Below are 17,779 nucleotides of genomic sequence, written 5' to 3' on the forward strand. Positions count from 1 at the left end.
AAATTTACTTGTTTTACTGCAGCTTGCATATAATTTTAAATAAACGTAAAGTAAATCAATTTTAATATTTCCAAGGATTGGGAACATGAAAAAAAAAAAATCATATCGTACATTGGCACTTGTCCCAACGGGATATAGCCGTAAGGGAAGAAGAAGAAGAAGAAGAAGAAGAAAATTGTTCTGCCGCGAGAGTATCAAGGAGTCTGTACAAATCACCAGCTGTTGCAATCCATGAAACTTTCTGGAAACTTGGCTCTGATGTACCACCTCCATGTGTATGTATGTATATATTATATATATTCAGAGTCTCGCAAACATCCCGAGAACTTTACTCAAGCCAAAACTAAGTTCCCAAATTTGACCCTGTACAAGGAGCATGTCGTAAACATACAATAAACATGTATTATATACATATATACACATCGTAGAATTGAGTATATTATCACAAGCTCAGTTTCTCTGCCTCAAAGAAGATATAATATTTACACATACCTACCTTGCGATTAGTAATTAATTATAAACAGGGTGAATTTCTAACGACCGAACGGTCTCAAGTCTGTTAAAATTTAATGCGCACGCGTCACGTTTCAAGAACAGTTGCTTGCCTCGGCGACGAACCGTCATCAATTTAAACGACAGTTCACCACGATGCACGTCACTTCAAAAATTTCGACAGCTGTCGGTTTTGTGCACAACTGGCAAGATATTGGAGGTTACATTCGCTACGGTTGGTCACATTGGTAAACAATCGCTCTGGCATTGTAACGCATGCGCGTTAAACTTAAGCAGACGACATACTATTCGTTCGTTAGCAATTCACTCTGTGCATATACAAATCAACGTGCGGATAATAATTTCAATATCGCGTTTTTGTTTTTTTTTTGTATTTTTTCACGGGTTAGATTGATTCTTTCGTTTTTCTCCGTGAGATTTAAAAATGTTCATTTTATTTTATCGCATATTTATGTATATCATGTATACATAGGAATTCAATTCCTACAACTGCAGACGATTTTTATAATCGTTTTGAAAACTTGTGTGTGTGTGTGTGTGTGTGTGCTTCTTTCAAACGAATACATGGATCAACATAATTACGTTTATACATATATGTGCGGTTCGTTGATGACGGTTGAACGAGAACGACCGAATGAATTTGCAGGGCGAGCGCTATATGTATCATAATCGATACCGGTATTGTTACAATTATTACTATTATAATTATTATTATTTTTATTATCGATAATGTTAAATTTATCATTAATTACCTACTCACGCAGCGACACTGAGTTCCATATGATTTTTTCCAGGTTACTCTGACGTCATATTTACATGTACATTGAAAGCGTTGTTACGAATTTTACTCCCTCTTCTTCTTGTTCTTCTACCGGATGCTGAAGTGAAAACAAAAACAAAGAACGAAGACAAAAATGTTTCATTTGAAAAACGGAAAGCCTACTATTATGTAAAGTTTCAGTGGTAAAATACATACACAGTGCGTTTGTATTGTTGAATCTGCCGATATAATTGACGGTGTATGAGTTGGGTTTTAGGGATTTTTTTTTAATCTGAAAATGTCGTATTTGAATTTAATTTTTTAACGTTAAATTCTTATCTCCACAACTCTTTGCACCTTCGTACAATATGCATCTCCAATTTTAAATTGCGGCAGATTCAAATTACAACGCTTACGTTGTAGTTCTCAATCTTCATATACGCCTCCTCGTATTATAATTCGTACATTTAAATACATATCATACTTATAATACACCGTACGCAGGCGCGTTTTTCATCATTTTGCAACGTACGTACGAGGCGGTCCACGATGACTTTTTTTTTTTGTGTTCTCTTAACTCTGCCGTGAGAAAATTCCAACGACGAACGATAATATCAGCAGTAAAAACAAGGGATAAACATTTCGTTGTAAAAAAGAAGTTCGTTTTTCAAAGATTTTGAGAAAACCAGAGTAGAATCAATTCGTTATTGATCGTAACTAAAATAGCAAACAAAGATTGTGAGGTCTTATCAAAAAAAAAAATTTCAAACCTCTAAAATTACATTGAGAAATCATATCCTTAATTGGCATCGCGTTAAAGGTTCGTCGGTTGAAAGGTTTGAATTTAATTCTTTGAAAAATAAAAAAAATTGGACAAAAATCTCTCACGATTAAGAAGTCTGTTGATTTTCGAAATCGTATCTTAAAAAACTACCCGATTTTCTCAGATTCGCTTTACTTGAACTCCGTTTCATCTCTCCAGTTCTTCCTTTCTCGCGTGTTTGGTGGATTTCTTACACTTCGAAGTGAAATAAATTTGAATTGATTACTAAGCGAAGGTCAGATGTGGCGAGCTTTAAGCGTTGCAGATCATGTATTATCAGAATATTGTACGTGTCATTTTGAAACGCCTCGCGCGTTCTGTTTTAGGCATATTATACATACCTATGTGTATCTATAATACAGGAACACCATGTACTCTTATTATGTATATTTATATTTATAATTACAAGACATGTATGTATAATAATCGAGTTACTTACAATTAGTATTAATCAATTTTTGTTATCGTTATATTATGTACCGTTAATTATTCTCATTATTCTTATTATATTATTTTTATAATCTCTCATTTATAGCTACGTTTTATTCATTTAACTACGACTCTCGCAATTTTTCATTACCATTTTTCACTTCGCCTCGTTCTTGTTTTCTCAAACAATTCGAAATTGACTAGATTTTTCAGGATCTGCGTTCCGTCGCATTTTATTCTCTACAATAATTTGTAACCATCAACTTCGACGAAACCAAGTTTTGCCCCTTGTTTTTTCGAAACCTGGTCTCTTCGTCCTCGCTTTTCAAATAATTTCTGTGAGCATGATCATTTACTTACTTTTAAAAGATTTTAATCGATGATCCTGTTACATTAATACCATTTTTTAAATAATCAGGAGACAAAAATGCCTGGATTGGATTGTTTTTTTTTTTTATTTTATTTTTTTATTTTATCCGCTCATCCTTTCTCCGCAAAGAGTAATTTTGGAAGAAAAAACCGAACCTTCTCAGAATAAATACGATCAATTTTGACTGCGTCAGACAAGCTGCAGATGCTTTCTACACGTTTGACTTGGTCTCGGTATTTAATTTCTTGGCGTTTCAAAAAATATACGCTTTGAAAATAAGTGTTTTACGAATGGAATTTATTCGCTCTGCCACAATTACTCGATTTACGGTAGTAATTAACAGAATAAATGCAAGGTAATGTGATAATTTGGTAATCTCGTTTTTTAATTTATACACGCATGACATTGTAATATTTATACGTATACGTGTACATTTATATGTCTGTGTTTATTAGCTGATTACGCATATTTATTTTGGCACTTTTTATAATAAAACTTATTTACAGGTAACAAGAAATAACATCGCCTATCAACAGAAATATTGTAATTATTATTATTATTATTATTATTGTTGTTGTTGTTGTTATTATTGTTATTATTATCATTAGATATGCAATGATTTTGCAAGATTGCCCTATAAAATAATAATCGAATTATGTATATTATACCTCATAATCGCTGTTCATTTTTCGTCTATCAATTTTGTCATTATATAATCAATATACAATAAAAGTGAAACGAAGTTTTTACATTAAATTATTTACATTCTTTGTCAGATTTATTTACTTACCTATTTATTCATTAAGTTACTTATACTTCTTATTACTGTTTTCTTTCCTCTCTTTCTCGATTCGCACAAGGTTAGGCATTAATATATATTTATATACTATCGTTATGTATACCTATATATATATACGTTCGTGTTTTTCGTAGAACAGTACCTAATTGAAGGCGGTATTTATTTCGCTTATACACACCTAAACGAATGCGTGTGACAAATTGCTTTCAATGAAAATTATTACTCTCGATAATTAGTTGCTGTACCATATTAACTCGGGGGTTGTGAAAAATAAAAACGTAACGGTCTGTTATTATCTATCGCCAGTGTTTTACGAAACACACTGAGCTGGAAATTAATGATACTGGATTGTTTTGTTTTCATTTGCTTGCGTGGTTTTATTTTTGTTATTATTTTTCAAACGGTTATCCGTACAATATGTTTGAGCACCGAAGTCTTCTGTGTACATATCTTACATGCAATTTTTCTTATTAGGCAAAACATACTCTCACATTATTGTAATACGTTATAAAATATGTAGTAATACTTTCAACTTGTTTTCGTTTTGGCTTCGTTCACGCGGTTATATTATAGTTAATTTTCCTTACGTCTGTTTTTCAATGTTTCAAAGTTGTTTTTTCCCATTCCTTCAATTTCCGTACATACACGCGATCGTAACTGACGTGCGTGGACAGATTTTTGCGCCCTTTATACACAGTCCATTGCACTTCACTTCAGAGTCTGTCGGGAACGATAATCAAACATGGCGCCGCGCAATAAGAACACAGAGAGTAAGGAGCGTGGAAACTTGTCGGCCAACCGACGACCGGGAACATGAACATATTTTGACTTTGTCAGTAACGCGCAAGCGGTTGAAGTCTGAATTTTCGCCAATTTGAAAGGCAGTCGATAGCACGATTGGACCAAAGTCGCGAGGTGGAGCGCGAACCGAGCAGCCGAGGCCGCCATGTTATCAGCTTGCATGCGCGCGATATTTGTTTTCCGTCAATTATCGGTGTTTGCACATCGAACTTCATGCACGGGAAAATAATTCCCTGATATTAAACGAACCTCGAGCAGCAGCGCAAACACCTGGAGAAACGGCAACACGATACCTGTCCAGCTATATCGCAGCTCTTGCAGTGTGGAAACGAGATTCCGACACTTGAAATGCGAATTTCTGGTGCAGTGCAGTGACGCGAAACGCCGGGGCGATTCATTAAGGACGTTATATCAATCGAGCGATTAATGCCCGGGGACATCTCGTGGATTGTCGGTAATTTTAACACTACCTGCGACACGGACAGTCGCTGCTCGCACACACAGGCGAACACAGATCCGCCATAACGCATAATGTCAAACCGGTTGTCAACGCTCGGAAACCGTCTCTGTAGTACGGCATTATATGCACTGTGTATTACGGCGCATAAACTGTCCGGAAACTTGGTATCGTCGTTCACGTTAGGCGGTGACAAAACTACGCCAGCCGTCAACGGTTACAAACGGCTGCCTCGCGTTCAACCAACCAGGAAAACCTCCCTTGCTGATGCAAGCTTTACCCCCCTCCCTGCACACTACCCCACATATCTATAGGCATGTTTGTAGCCGTTGGGAAACTTAGGGTGAATTCCATCCGGCTCTTATCCATAATCCATGATCCTTGTTTCTATGTTCAAGGACAAGTTCCTATACAAGCTGTGAATGTTGAAAAAATTTGATTGTTACAATTTCTACAAGTTTTTATAAAGGAGATAACAGAAAGAGAAGGACAGTGACGATAATTTATTCACCGTTACTATATACTATCATCGCAGCGTTGGTCTGCTAACCACGATAATTTTTCATTTCGTATACGGCGCGAGTACCAAATACACGTTATTTTATCTTATTCAGTTTGGTATGGTAATTAATATGCCGAGCGATGGAAACGGCATAAATGATTAGCGAATTCTCGTCACTGCTAATTCCCGGGAGACGGGTAAACGGTCGTTAGAACGAGAAGAGAAACCGAAAAAGAAAACAAACGAGAGAAAGAGAGAGAAATGGCGAAGAGACGTGGAGGGGTGCGGCTAATTTCCCCCCGTTTTAACCCATCCCTCGGCCGTGTAAGGTTCTTTAGATTAGGGAAGAGCGATTATTAACGCGGGTGGGTGAATGTGTGCACCCTTGCCTGCAGGTGCCCCCTTCGTTACGATGTAATGTCGGTATAATACAGGCGCTACGTGGGCCCGGGTCCTTCGCATATTAATACACGCACACACAGGGTGTATAACCCGACAAAATTATCCGTTTTCCGCCGCTGTTCCCTCCGCTATATTCTCCGCATGCAAAATAAGAAGGAAAACGAGAAATTCAACGCATTTACAGCGCCCAAACAAAAGCTGGATCGAACGGTGCGCCAACTAGCGGTGGCGTCCTGTATTATAGAGAGAAAGCTGCGGTCAGCTGACCACGCATCGATTGGCGCGTAATTCGAAACGGCTTTTGCTTGATTTTTGATCAGATGCCCATAGAACAGTTGAATATTGAAGAAACGAAGAAAGGTGTCAAGGTCAATGTTATCAAAAGTAAGACTCTAGTTGATTGAGTTCAGTCACAACCTTTGAACCTTTGAATTTAATTTAGCTTTTACTTTTGGATTCCTTTCGTGTACGAATGTCTATAATAGAGACCATCAGAGCTGGAATTAACGGGTAATTACGGCCCACCGCCATGCGCGCAGGTCACATAGACGACACTTCTGTCTGTGCACGACGGTATAATATAATACACGCACGTGAGGCAGGGGCGTTAAATGATCTAATGACGTCACCAGCCAGTATCTCTCTCACGCTTCGGTTAACCGGAACTGTGGCGGATTCCTCACGCGTGGCTTAACATACCTGTATACCTTGCGCCACACCTCCACCCCCAGCTTTACCTCCACCTCCAGCCCCCGGCGGCGCGACGCAATCCTCAAAAGTTCGCGGACGATCATTCCGCGGTTTACAGCCGTTGATAAAATTGGCGTAGTACATTCTCTCACGTAACAACGGATTTTTTTGGGGATGTTTATCCGCGGCTGCCCGAGGAGTGTAATTATCTTTGCTACTGTCTTCTCTTCCAACTCATTCCCGTACCTCTGACTAGTCTTGCAACCGTCCCTGCTTACGCATAGCTGGAACAGTGCGTATAACACGAACCCCCTGAAGAAGTTCGAAATGACTAGCAGAAAATTAACTTTCAACACTGCGGAGGGGTTAAACGGATTCCGGGGTGCTACAAAGGGTTACACAATAACGATTAGCGACAAGCTATTAGCTACGAGCGATTAGCCCGGTTGTGCAGGCTTCGCTCGGTTTCCGCCTTTCCCGAAAGCGGTTTCCCATACCGGAGGCATGCTTCTTGCCCCATGCCTCAAACACATATCCCCTTTCTTAACGCCCCGGTCATAACCCTTTGCGATTCCTGAATTAACTCGCACTAGTTTCAATAAACTACGGCCTCCAATTTGCCCCAGTTTTTCATCCCTTATTCCTGCAGGCAGGTTGAGGTTCCCGAGGAACTTCAACCCCGACATCTTATCGGAGGTCACTCAGCGTTCGTCGTGTCTTTACATTAGCTAAACAATTTACAGTAGGTATATAATGGTATTCATTGTCCATCAACGTCAAAAGTTACTAGCCAGCCTTTCCACAGGGTAGTTCTTTTATTTACACGCACGGAGACGGTTCAAGTCTTGGCTCGATCAGGTGGCAGCTGCAGTTCCATTTATCCTCCGTTTCGTCCTAATTCCCGTTCTGCGGTATGTACGGCGGCATGTAGGGACCCGTCAATATGTACTGAACAGCGACTATCATCAGCTGCGGAGCACTCCATCTCACGATGTAGGCACTACCTGAAACCAGGAAGAAAAAAAGCACGACTTTAGAGAGAACAGCTGATCCGGCGGATCGTGTTCGGAGCAACGTTGGTACATCGTTCCTTAATTTGTTAGTTCTTCTACCGTACGGTCTTTCATCCTAATTTGTCTGATGTGCTTCCGAAGCATAAGTAAATCGTTGTGTCAACAGGGTTCTTTCGGTCCGATGGATCCTGACCGTTCCGAGCTAGCGTTTTCCATTTTGGAAGCGGTCAGCACGATTCAGGCAAAATATCAGCTTATCCTGCAGTGTTCACGATTGGGACGATTGATTGAAAGGAGTCGCGAACGGTTCGATGCAGGTCTCGGGGAAATTTGATGGAATATCGAATGTCCGGTGGATGTTTTTCGACGGTGGTATTAATGAGATTTGGTAAGTTATTTGACGGGGGTCATAAGCCGATTGCGTGCCATACCGGCGTCATTAAATTTGCATAGCGTAGTGTGTTCATGGATATCCGTGTAGCCTGAACTCAGCACTGTTTCTGGAAATCGAATATTGGAATCGTTTATTTCTCTGCGTTCTAACAATTCAGCGTTCTTTCTCAGCGGCGCAAAATTACAAGTGATTCGTTTGTCAGTAATTGGATCAACTATACTCTGTGCGTGTATACGACCATCCGGTATAAAATCCCGACTACTCCTGGAACGTGAAGAGAAAATGTCAATCCCGCACGTGTGTCTGCGTTATTTTTCCTTCTCTTCGTATCCTGCAGCAGGCGCGATATAAGAGAAGCCGTATTTTTTCCCTCAGTCAAATATCCCTGCAGTCTTAGAATCGCGATAAATTTTTTTTCTACATCGATTCCCTCACGATCGGCGTGGCGGGCGGAATTATTATGGAGGGTTTGCTGTTCGGGCATCCCTTACGCACCCACATAATACGCAATGCGATACGTTTATATATAATTTTTCGAAACTACAACGTATTTTACCCGACGACTACGCTGTATATCAACTGTAAAATATTCCCTTTCTATTGGCCAATATAATCCACGAGTTTTTCTCCCTTCTGCTGCTGTTGCCCAACGTGACTCTGGCGCTTGACTGACATATTGGCTCTGATAGAGCGTAATCTATTATGCCGATACCGGATGCTGCGTTTTTCAGCTCGGCCGACGGACGTCTCCATATTGAAAGTTTTAATATCACATGTATAACGCACCAACGGAAATTTGACACCTCTGAAAACGGTTCATCTCTTGTTCTCAAAATTTTCTCCAAAAAACGAGTATCTTTTTACCAATCCACGAACTCAAGAAAAAAAAAGTCATTTCAATTTACAAATAATCATAATCAGCTACTGTTTACCAAATTTGGACGAACAACGGAATAAAAAAATCGGTTAGTAAATGGTTTTTTGGATAAAAATTCATTCATCCAAAATTTTTTCCCTCGATCACAGGGATTTTCTATCAATTATATTCAACCTGAAGATCTTTGTTTAGTCTTGTCTTCGTTTCAATACATTTTTTAGCTGACTATATATCCTTGTAAGTTCTGCGGGCTCAGAAGCACACTAACATATTAGATGGAAGCTTTTTTGATCGTTCCACATATCGTGACGCGGAAGAATGTTGGACCACTCGAAAGATTTGATTGTACATGATAAAAATGAAAATAAGAGGGTTAAGAAGAAAAGAAAAAATGATAAAAAAAAAAAAACACGAACGAGTGGAAAAAAGCGCGTGGCAAGGGAAATGGATAAGGGCAGGTAGGGCTAGTGGCCAGATCAGCTATTTCCGGCACGTATCGCGTTCGCTTTATGTTATGGGGTAGACCGGGGCTGTTCCTATGGTTAACTGACTTTGCTGTTATTGAAAATGGATTTTCCCCTCACGCTTGCTTGCTATTTCTCGCGTCTGGCCTAACGACGCGTTCCTACGTCGTGAAAGCTCGTTCATTCCTCCGTTGAAACTTCCATGAACGACGTGGGGCTTGAGGGACCGAGAGGCTTGTGTAAACGCGTAATTGCGACAGAGTCGTCAAGCCGATCGCTGCCTTCAAAATGCCGATTTTCGTCGCTCCCCTTTACGCGGGGCGAATTTCAAAGAGCGTAAAGCGCGAAGCGGAACGCCGGATATAATCAGCCGTCAAAGGAAGCCAATCTCTTACTCTTCGCGTTGGAATCTCGATAACTTTCCGCAGCCGGGGTTGCGGGTGATGAAATTCGGGCGAAACGGGAACTGGAGTCCCGGTTTTTTACATCGCGTTTTTCTTCGCCCTTCCGAGCTCTCTATAACCTATACTGGCAGGTGTTTTGCGGACGTTGGATTTATCAGCGCGAGAAGCATTTGTATTCGCGATATAAAAATTTATTTATATACCGATAAATTCACCCTACCGCTGGTCGCGTGGCCTAGACTCAGACCTCGGCACCTCAGGACTCTTTTTTCCTTTCATTTTCTCACCGAGGAAGGGTCCGCGACTTCGCGGAGAGAGACCAGCTGAGGTTTTTTCTTGAAACGATCTATAAATTGAAAGTAACAGCTCTATGCGCCCTCCGAGCTCGATCGAGACCGGATGAAAAACTTGTCTCCTTCCTATAAGGGTCGCTCAGTAAAATATATATTTCTCCTTCGATACACTTCCTCGATGCAGGTTTATTATCCCGGAAAAATGGGGATTGAAACAAAAATTGGATCCTGAATATCGGAACAACTGTATTCTTTATTTTTTAAAAGAGTTCGGAGTGAGAATGAACGGGCTGTTTGAAACAAAATTAAGGAAATACTGTTTCAGATATCTCCGGAACAAATTCGAACGACGATTTTAGGAAAGGTTTAATTATTAAAAGGTATCCAATTATTGAATTCTGGTGTCTTTGATTCTATTCAAACGGTTTTGAGCTTATTTTATTGATCATAGACGTCTCCAGGAATTGTTTACGGTACAACAGATGTTCGTTAACAATTCTATTTTCGTGTTATAACTATTATTTGACAATTTGAGGTGTTCCAGTCAACGTGCAAAAACGGGTCCAAAAACGTCAGTATTGCATAAAAACCATATTGTAAGAGTTCCTAATTGTAAAATCGTTTCTCAAGTTATTGACACATTACATTGCGTTATTCGAATTTGTTCAGATTTATTTCTTATAAAAAATAGGGATGTCGTTCCGATCGTATCGGTAACTATTATTATTGCAAATAACATTGCTGGAAAATTTTTAAGTGATTTCTTGTTCTCCTCGTTCATTCACAAATGTCCGACGCAACAAATCGAGACACTTTTCCATCCTGTACTATTTTCGTTTTGAAAAATTGCCCCAGCTCTAGTCAACCTGAAGAAAATTAAGTGCTGTAATAAATCTCAATGCAATGCGTGCTACGTCGACCAAAAATCAGAGCTTTCTTCCTCCACCCTCCACTAGTTACCAACGTATTTCTATTACCGTGTCCCTCTCTTAATACATTCCGGAAGTTAGGTAGAAATCAGTCGACGGGTTTCCCCGATACTCCGTCGTTATATCTATATGAAACGACGTCGCGTGATGAGTGCTCGCTTTCCTAATGTCCTCATTAGGCTCTCGGGTGATTCGATTCCCTGACATAACGTTGGTTCATCGGTAAACAGAACAATATCGATGAAGCGCGGGGAAACGAGACGATAATAATGAGAATAAGAAAAAAAAAAAAAAAAGAAGACCAAAAGAAAAAGGAAACGGAATAAATAATAGTGAAAAAAAACAAAAACGTCGAAGACGACGAAAAGCTACAAATTTAGATAACGTCGAAAACCGCGGCTCATTTTCCCTTCGACCCTTCGCAACTTTTCACGCCGACGAATAACCGCCGTGTCGGCGTTCGCGGTTGCGTTACTTCTGGTCTGAACCAGTGGGGTCAAAGCAGTGATTAATCGAGGAGCGGCGGCGGGTACGAGGGCGTTAAAATCTCCCGCCCCCGTGTTTTTACTTCTTTCTTTTTTTCCGTTTCCCTCTCCTTCCCCCTCGCTATTCCGCTTCCCTCGGTAACCGAGGCGGGGAAAAACGGCTCTCGGAATTATTCCAATGACCGCAAATGTGTCGCACATGTGAATATGATATTTTTTCCTCGGCCAAAGGGGGAAACGAAGATGCGAAACGGTGCATGGACACGAGGACGCGGTGTTAAGTTTGGCGGTAGAATATTTTGCCGGAAGTAGCTCAAGTCAAGTGTCGCTGACTTACGAGAGGCGCGGCTTATGTCAGGAACGGATTATATATACAAGTTCGCTAATTTTCTCGCTGGGAAAAAAGTGGAAGAGTAAAGGGATAAAGTGGAGAAAATAAATGAACAGACACGGAGGAAAAGGATACAGCCAGTTTAAACGCCTCGATTATTTGACGAGTGCATCGCTGCGACGAGATTTTAATCTCTCGTGTAGTGCGGCAGCTTAATTTCAGCTCCAGCATTTTTTTCCTCGACTACTTTTCTTGATACATGCCGCGACTAAACTTGATCTAATTTCAGCACCGCCAACACTTGACCAATGTCGCATGAGTACTTGGGAATAGTTTTTACCGAGGGATTTATTCCGGGTAAAGAATTCGAGGCTGAATTTTGGTCAACGTATTTTGGGGTAAAAATGCTCGAAGACTCGATCCTTAATTGCATTCACTTCGTATAGTCTGTATGGTGTTTCTTAATTTTGAAATGGGGGAGTGTTGAATAGATTTAACTTCACTGCTTATATTACATTGGCAAAGTGTGCGGAGTGAATGAGGGTCTTATTAAAATAATTCAATGACTAGCAGATAATGAACTGTCGAATCGTATAAACTCGATAAAGCGTGCTATTTCCTCTAACGATGTTATCGCATTCGGGATTTTTATTTTGTCCACAAGTAATTTCATTGACAATATTATTTCTGCCATTACTAGCAATCCTTTCATGTTTACACGGAAGCAAATTGGGTCTTTCGATTTCAGTAACCGACATGATAGCAAATAAATTACAACGTTATATTACATATACTTACAACGTTATATTACATCCTAATATACATATACGTAAATCACTTTGACGTAAAAGCCAGCTTTCCAATATACAGGATCAACGAATAAGACCCATTACCGAATTGCAGTACTTTACGAATATTGATCGGCCAAATAAAATTCATAAGCTCTAAATTACTTGAAATCAGAAACGGCAGCAGGACAACGGGTCGAAAAAAAAAAGAAATTTTCCCCCAATTTCTGGCGATAATTAACTTTCTGTCCCACCGTCGTTACGTTGCTGAATTTCTTGGACTCTCGATTTTTATACTCGTGACAATACAAAGATATTTCAAGTAAACCTTCGCAGCTGAAATTTCCGGGTTGTGTAAAAACGTTTCGAGATTGCTAATCGACAACGGGTCTGGGCACAGCGTTTAGATGTCACGCACTTTGACATGGGGGTAAATTTTTCGTTTCACTTCAGGTGCGCACCTGGAGCTTGAAGTCGATGGATCGTTGTAACTTTTGCGCCAGATCCGGGTCTAATATCGACAGAGTGCTCGGCTGTCTGGTGCGTATCAAGGTTCCCAAATCAGAATAATTTATGTTTCTGTTCGCTAATGCACGCTTACTACCTTTCTCTCTCCCCTTCTCGCTCTCTCTCTCTCTCTCTCTCTCTCTACTTGTCTTTCTTCTTCCCTCCCTTGACTGACTAGATGAAGGTGCGATACTCTGTGTGTATTGCGGAGTGAACAGTGAAGCCTGCAAAAGGGCGTTGCGAGCCGGAGTTGTTTCTGTAATTAATGGCCAAGTGCCGCGCCGGGTTGTCTGTCATGTCTCACCCGCAACGTGGCGCAGCTTCACGTCCCGGGGTATGCTGATGGCTGAATAAGAGCCCGATTTCACCCCAGCGCCACCTGACTTCTCCCTTGACGGAAACACGCCGGCTGGCTTTTGCATCAGCGACATCTCGCGGCAGTTCTTATGCACGTGGGATTCATGCGTTGCAGAGTTAACCTTGATGAATCGCAACTCGATATATCTCCGCTCGATATATTGCCTTTCGATATTTCTCCGCTAGATATATGGCCTGTGAATTTTCCCGCTATATATATGGCCTCTGGATTTTTCCACCAGGTGCATGGCCTTTGGATATTGCCGCTCGATATATCTCCGCTTGTTTTATGTCCATTCCCTTCAAGCCCCGAGTTCGAAGATCGCAGGTGCGTTTTAGCCTCGTGAGTGTTCCGTTTCAAGGATCAACTGCTTCGTCCGGATACTTCAAGGGGATTATGCTAAGCGGCATTGTGCTATTTTCTGTATCCATCTCGTTCCGAACCGATATTTACAAGTCACAGAGTGTATAATATTCGAATGGCTCTACATTGCCGATCTCTCTTCGCATGCCGCTACCGCTTCAGACTCAACGAATTTTGATTTCGTTAGAGACACTCCGAACGGAGGAGAGTCCCGGAGGAGAGGTGAGTTTTGGGTGAAAATCCTGAGAGAGGATAGGGGACGAGATGTTTTTTCTCGTGTCTACCATCCGCTTATTTACTCATGTACTTTATGCATGATATATTGAATTTATCTATATATAAATATACGTATATACATACAGTCACCGAACCATAGAGCAAAGCGAGCAAACAAAGTGGCTTTGTGAATGAGGAATGAAACAGAAGGGATGCTGCATGAATATAAAAATAAAGAAATTCGTTCGCCGAGAGTGAAAATTTGACAGTGCGAATAAAGCAAAATGAAAAACCATGGAAGAACATGAGAAGGAGAAAAAAGAAGAAGCGGATTTCACACGGTTTCGAGACAGCACGGCGCGTTTCATTTTCCGTCATCATTTATCTCTGAATCTCATGCACTGGCTAACCCTTTCACAAGTCTGTATACAGCTCTCTGCAGCTGTGATTTCAAAAGGGGTATAATATACGTACAATAACGTGCGAAGTTGATTTTACGTTTTTGTTTGCGACACTCGAGGCGTTGTCTGGTGAAATAACGGGGAATCTTTGACGAGAAAAATATGCAGATATCCGTGTCGGGCAATAATGAAGAACGACAAAAAAAAAAAAAAAAATTCAGTGTCAAATGAAAGGTGTGCTATTTTCCCCCTTCCTCTTCTTCCTTTTCCTTATTTCCATCCTTTTCCAGAGTGTAAACGTATCTGAAACGCATTATTTCACGTCAACGAAGTTATAATTAGTTATAACTTATAACTTGTACCTCTTGTAAGTTATAACTGCAGGCTGTGGGGAGGAGAACCGTGAATATATAAGGGCTGGTAAAGAGCGACGAAAGTTCTCCGGCGATGTTGAAGCTGGATGGGAGGAGAGGCCTCGGCGTAAATTCCCAACAAACAGCGCCGGCACATCTCCTCCGAACTTTCTCAGTTGCCTGGGGACTGTCTTCTCACTAAGTATAGACATTAGCATACTGTTCGCTGTATTGCAATTTACTGCATTGCCAACTATATATTATATGTATATTGTGCGCATTATATCGTCATATTTATACACCCGTGCAACGGACGATACGCACACAGTAGCCTGTATAATTGCGAGAGTGCTGCAGAACCCGAGTGCCTATAAGCTATACGACGGTACCTCGGTGAACTTGATATGGATGAACAGAGTTTGGTTCTAGGATTGAAACAATCGCAGTTATGATTACCATCGCGGGTACAAGGACAATGATATCGACGCACGAGGCGTCGCTGATGCTGGATTTTACTCGAGAGAATGTTCCAAGAAGGATAACCAGGCAGCACACTCGTCAAATTGTCGACCATAATTTGACTGATTAAAACCGAGATGATGTCAACAGATGAAAGATTTGACAAAGAATTGGCAGATGGTCGATAAGACGGTATTGTCACCACCTGAGAAGCGGACAATGACTGTCAATAAGACGAAAGTCGAAGATGAACCAACCAATGTCCTTAAAACTGTCAAGACCAAGCCAACGCCAAAGTGAATAATGGATATCGTATAGAACTCACCACGGTGAATGCGACAGAGTTCAAAGAATTTCTTGATTCTCCATATTTTGAACTTTTGCTTGACCATTCTTTGATGACAATGAGTCAATTTACAGTCGACTTGCACACTATTGACTAAACGTATGGTTGATGGGTAGTCAACTATTGGCTTCAGAGACGACATTTTTATCAGTCTGCGATTGGTGGACTGCATTTTCTACTGGCAATGAGTCGAATGTAAGTCGAGCGTGACCTAGTTGAACATTATCCTGCAAGTTGAGGATCGAGCTTCTTCGCAAACTGATCCCCGTTTTTAGTTCAGTTCCTGGTTGCCTCGTCAACCCGACAAGTCGATCTTGCATCGCTTTTGCGACGCAAGAGCGAGTCGTTAGAGTCGTTGCAAATCCTTGGAAGATGCCCTTTTTGCTCCCCGAATATCCGCAACTCCCTGCAGAAAGCCCACAGCCGGCGCAGCACTAACTCAAGTGAAATCTACTTAAGTCCGTCTTGTTTTCACGCTGTCTTCAGTTAGTCGCCTAAGTCTTGGAAGCTTAACGGATACGGAGTGCAGCCCTGCGCTCCTCGCCGCCCGGACCGCTACCCGCTATCTGTATCCATAAAGGGTATCAAGCCGACCCCCGGCTTAGGCGACCCCGAACCCCTGCCGACCTCACCCCATATGCCTCCTGCGATATTTCGCCAAAATGAACCTCGAGGTACATGCGATTCAACCCAATGCGCCTGTAATGCGATTTCGACTTATCGCCGATCGATAAATGCTCCGATCACAGGCGGTTAGTCGGTCGTTCATCACACAAAAACAGCAACCTATTTGATTTCTGATTTTCAAGTCGTGTACATCTGAGGTTATTCATCATCCGTGAAGTAGGAGGTTCGGTCTGGACAGTTAGCATTTCTGTTGATGAAAATCTCTATTGGTAACATAACGTTGTTCTAAATTAGAACAGACCAGTGAAGATATGATTCGGTTAGTCAGCCATGTTTTCCAAACTTGCGGTGCAAATGGACAACCCGACGTGGATTCCATAGCGTCTCGTTGTTTCAGAACAAAAAGGTGATCAGTCGACCCTAAAAAAAACGTAATTTCGACAGTGTAAATGCGGTAAATTTTCAATGTCTGCGTCTAAACTGCAAACAGGTTCTCTAAAATGATGTCTTGTAAGTCAGCACCGGTTTATCCTGTCACTCACGCCTTGACGATTGTCGAGCAATTATGGTGTACCAAGGTTCCATCTCAGAGTGCATACTCTTAAAGATCCTACACACTTGGGAGCAGCTGCAGGCGAACCCGCCCCTCTAAATCCTAGTCCATTCCTGAAAGTATCGGAGAAATTTCAAAGTATTAGCACAGAACTCTTATCTCTGTGGGGCACACCTGGCCGACTCCTCGAAGCGGGTAGTTTACTCGAGATGCTGTGGCGGGTTCTGGGGGCACTTGGCGGGTATCTACGGCCGCGGTGCATAGATACGTCTGTGTACCCCGAGCGAGTACATAGACGTAATGTACGACTCTGTTCGAGGAGAACCGTATGGGAACTCGCGAGATCCAGCAGCTTCGACCACCGTCAGTTATGGCGGGTGGTAAACCCGCTCAACCAGGGGATGCGGCGAAACCAAAAGGAGCATGGCTCCATGGTATATAGCCGATACGTGGATGGCGTTCAACCCGAAGCTGACTGTGCTCTCTCCTCTTCTCGTATCCTGGCAACCTATTGGTTTCACCTTATCCAAGCCTCACCCCCATGCAGGCTGTTTCTCTCTGAGCTCACCTGCCTCTACCTCCATCTGTTTTGCTCCCCTTTTGCGTTCTCGTTGTTGTCGTTGTCGCGTAACCGCATGCCTAAGCTCTGGCTTAGCTCGGGCGGATGCGGAATTCGCGTTAAAAAAACATTCAGCTGGTACCCCGGCTGACTTGAAGTTTCACCAAGGGATGGAGGAGGCGGCCCGTTGGAATTACGTATTCATTCGTCCACGTAGAATCCGAGCTAGCTGGAAGCGGCGCAGTGTTGGAATGACATGCGCGAACTTGCCGGATCAAAAGCTGCAGAGTCTTGGCAGCTATTAGGTACTTGGCTTTCCAATTTCTTGGAAAACGGAGGTCGTAGTCTCATAATGCATTTGGAGATTTTCAGTAGCCTCTGCAGGAAAAATATCGAGAAGAGTCACGCACTGCGCATCTGTGCGTTATTGGCTCCGTGAAAATGACCTCGAATCTGTGTCAACCCTACACTTTTCTTCGCTAATGATTGTACGTTTTGTCGCGAGAATTCATT

The 17,779-nt window shown here is 41.7% G+C and overlaps 1 protein-coding gene across 3 annotated transcripts in view; it reads right to left on the reverse strand.

The window, feature by feature from the left end:
* Positions 1–930: 930 nt before the first annotated feature.
* The window catches only part of LOC124182559 (lachesin-like), a 203,092-nt gene continuing 186,243 nt past the window's right edge, over positions 931–17,779 (reverse strand). For all 3 annotated transcript variants that reach the window (XM_046569996.1, XM_046569997.1, XM_046569995.1), the window contains one exon: positions 931–7,550. In XM_046569996.1, coding sequence (XP_046425952.1) covers positions 7,441–7,550 — 110 coding nt within the window. In that variant the 3' untranslated portion in view covers positions 931–7,440. The remainder of the gene's footprint in view (positions 7,551–17,779) is intronic.

The sequence above is a fragment of the Neodiprion fabricii genome, chromosome 5 (assembly GCF_021155785.1).
Source record: "Neodiprion fabricii isolate iyNeoFabr1 chromosome 5, iyNeoFabr1.1, whole genome shotgun sequence".
Classification (NCBI taxonomy): Eukaryota; Metazoa; Arthropoda; class Insecta; order Hymenoptera; family Diprionidae; genus Neodiprion; species Neodiprion fabricii.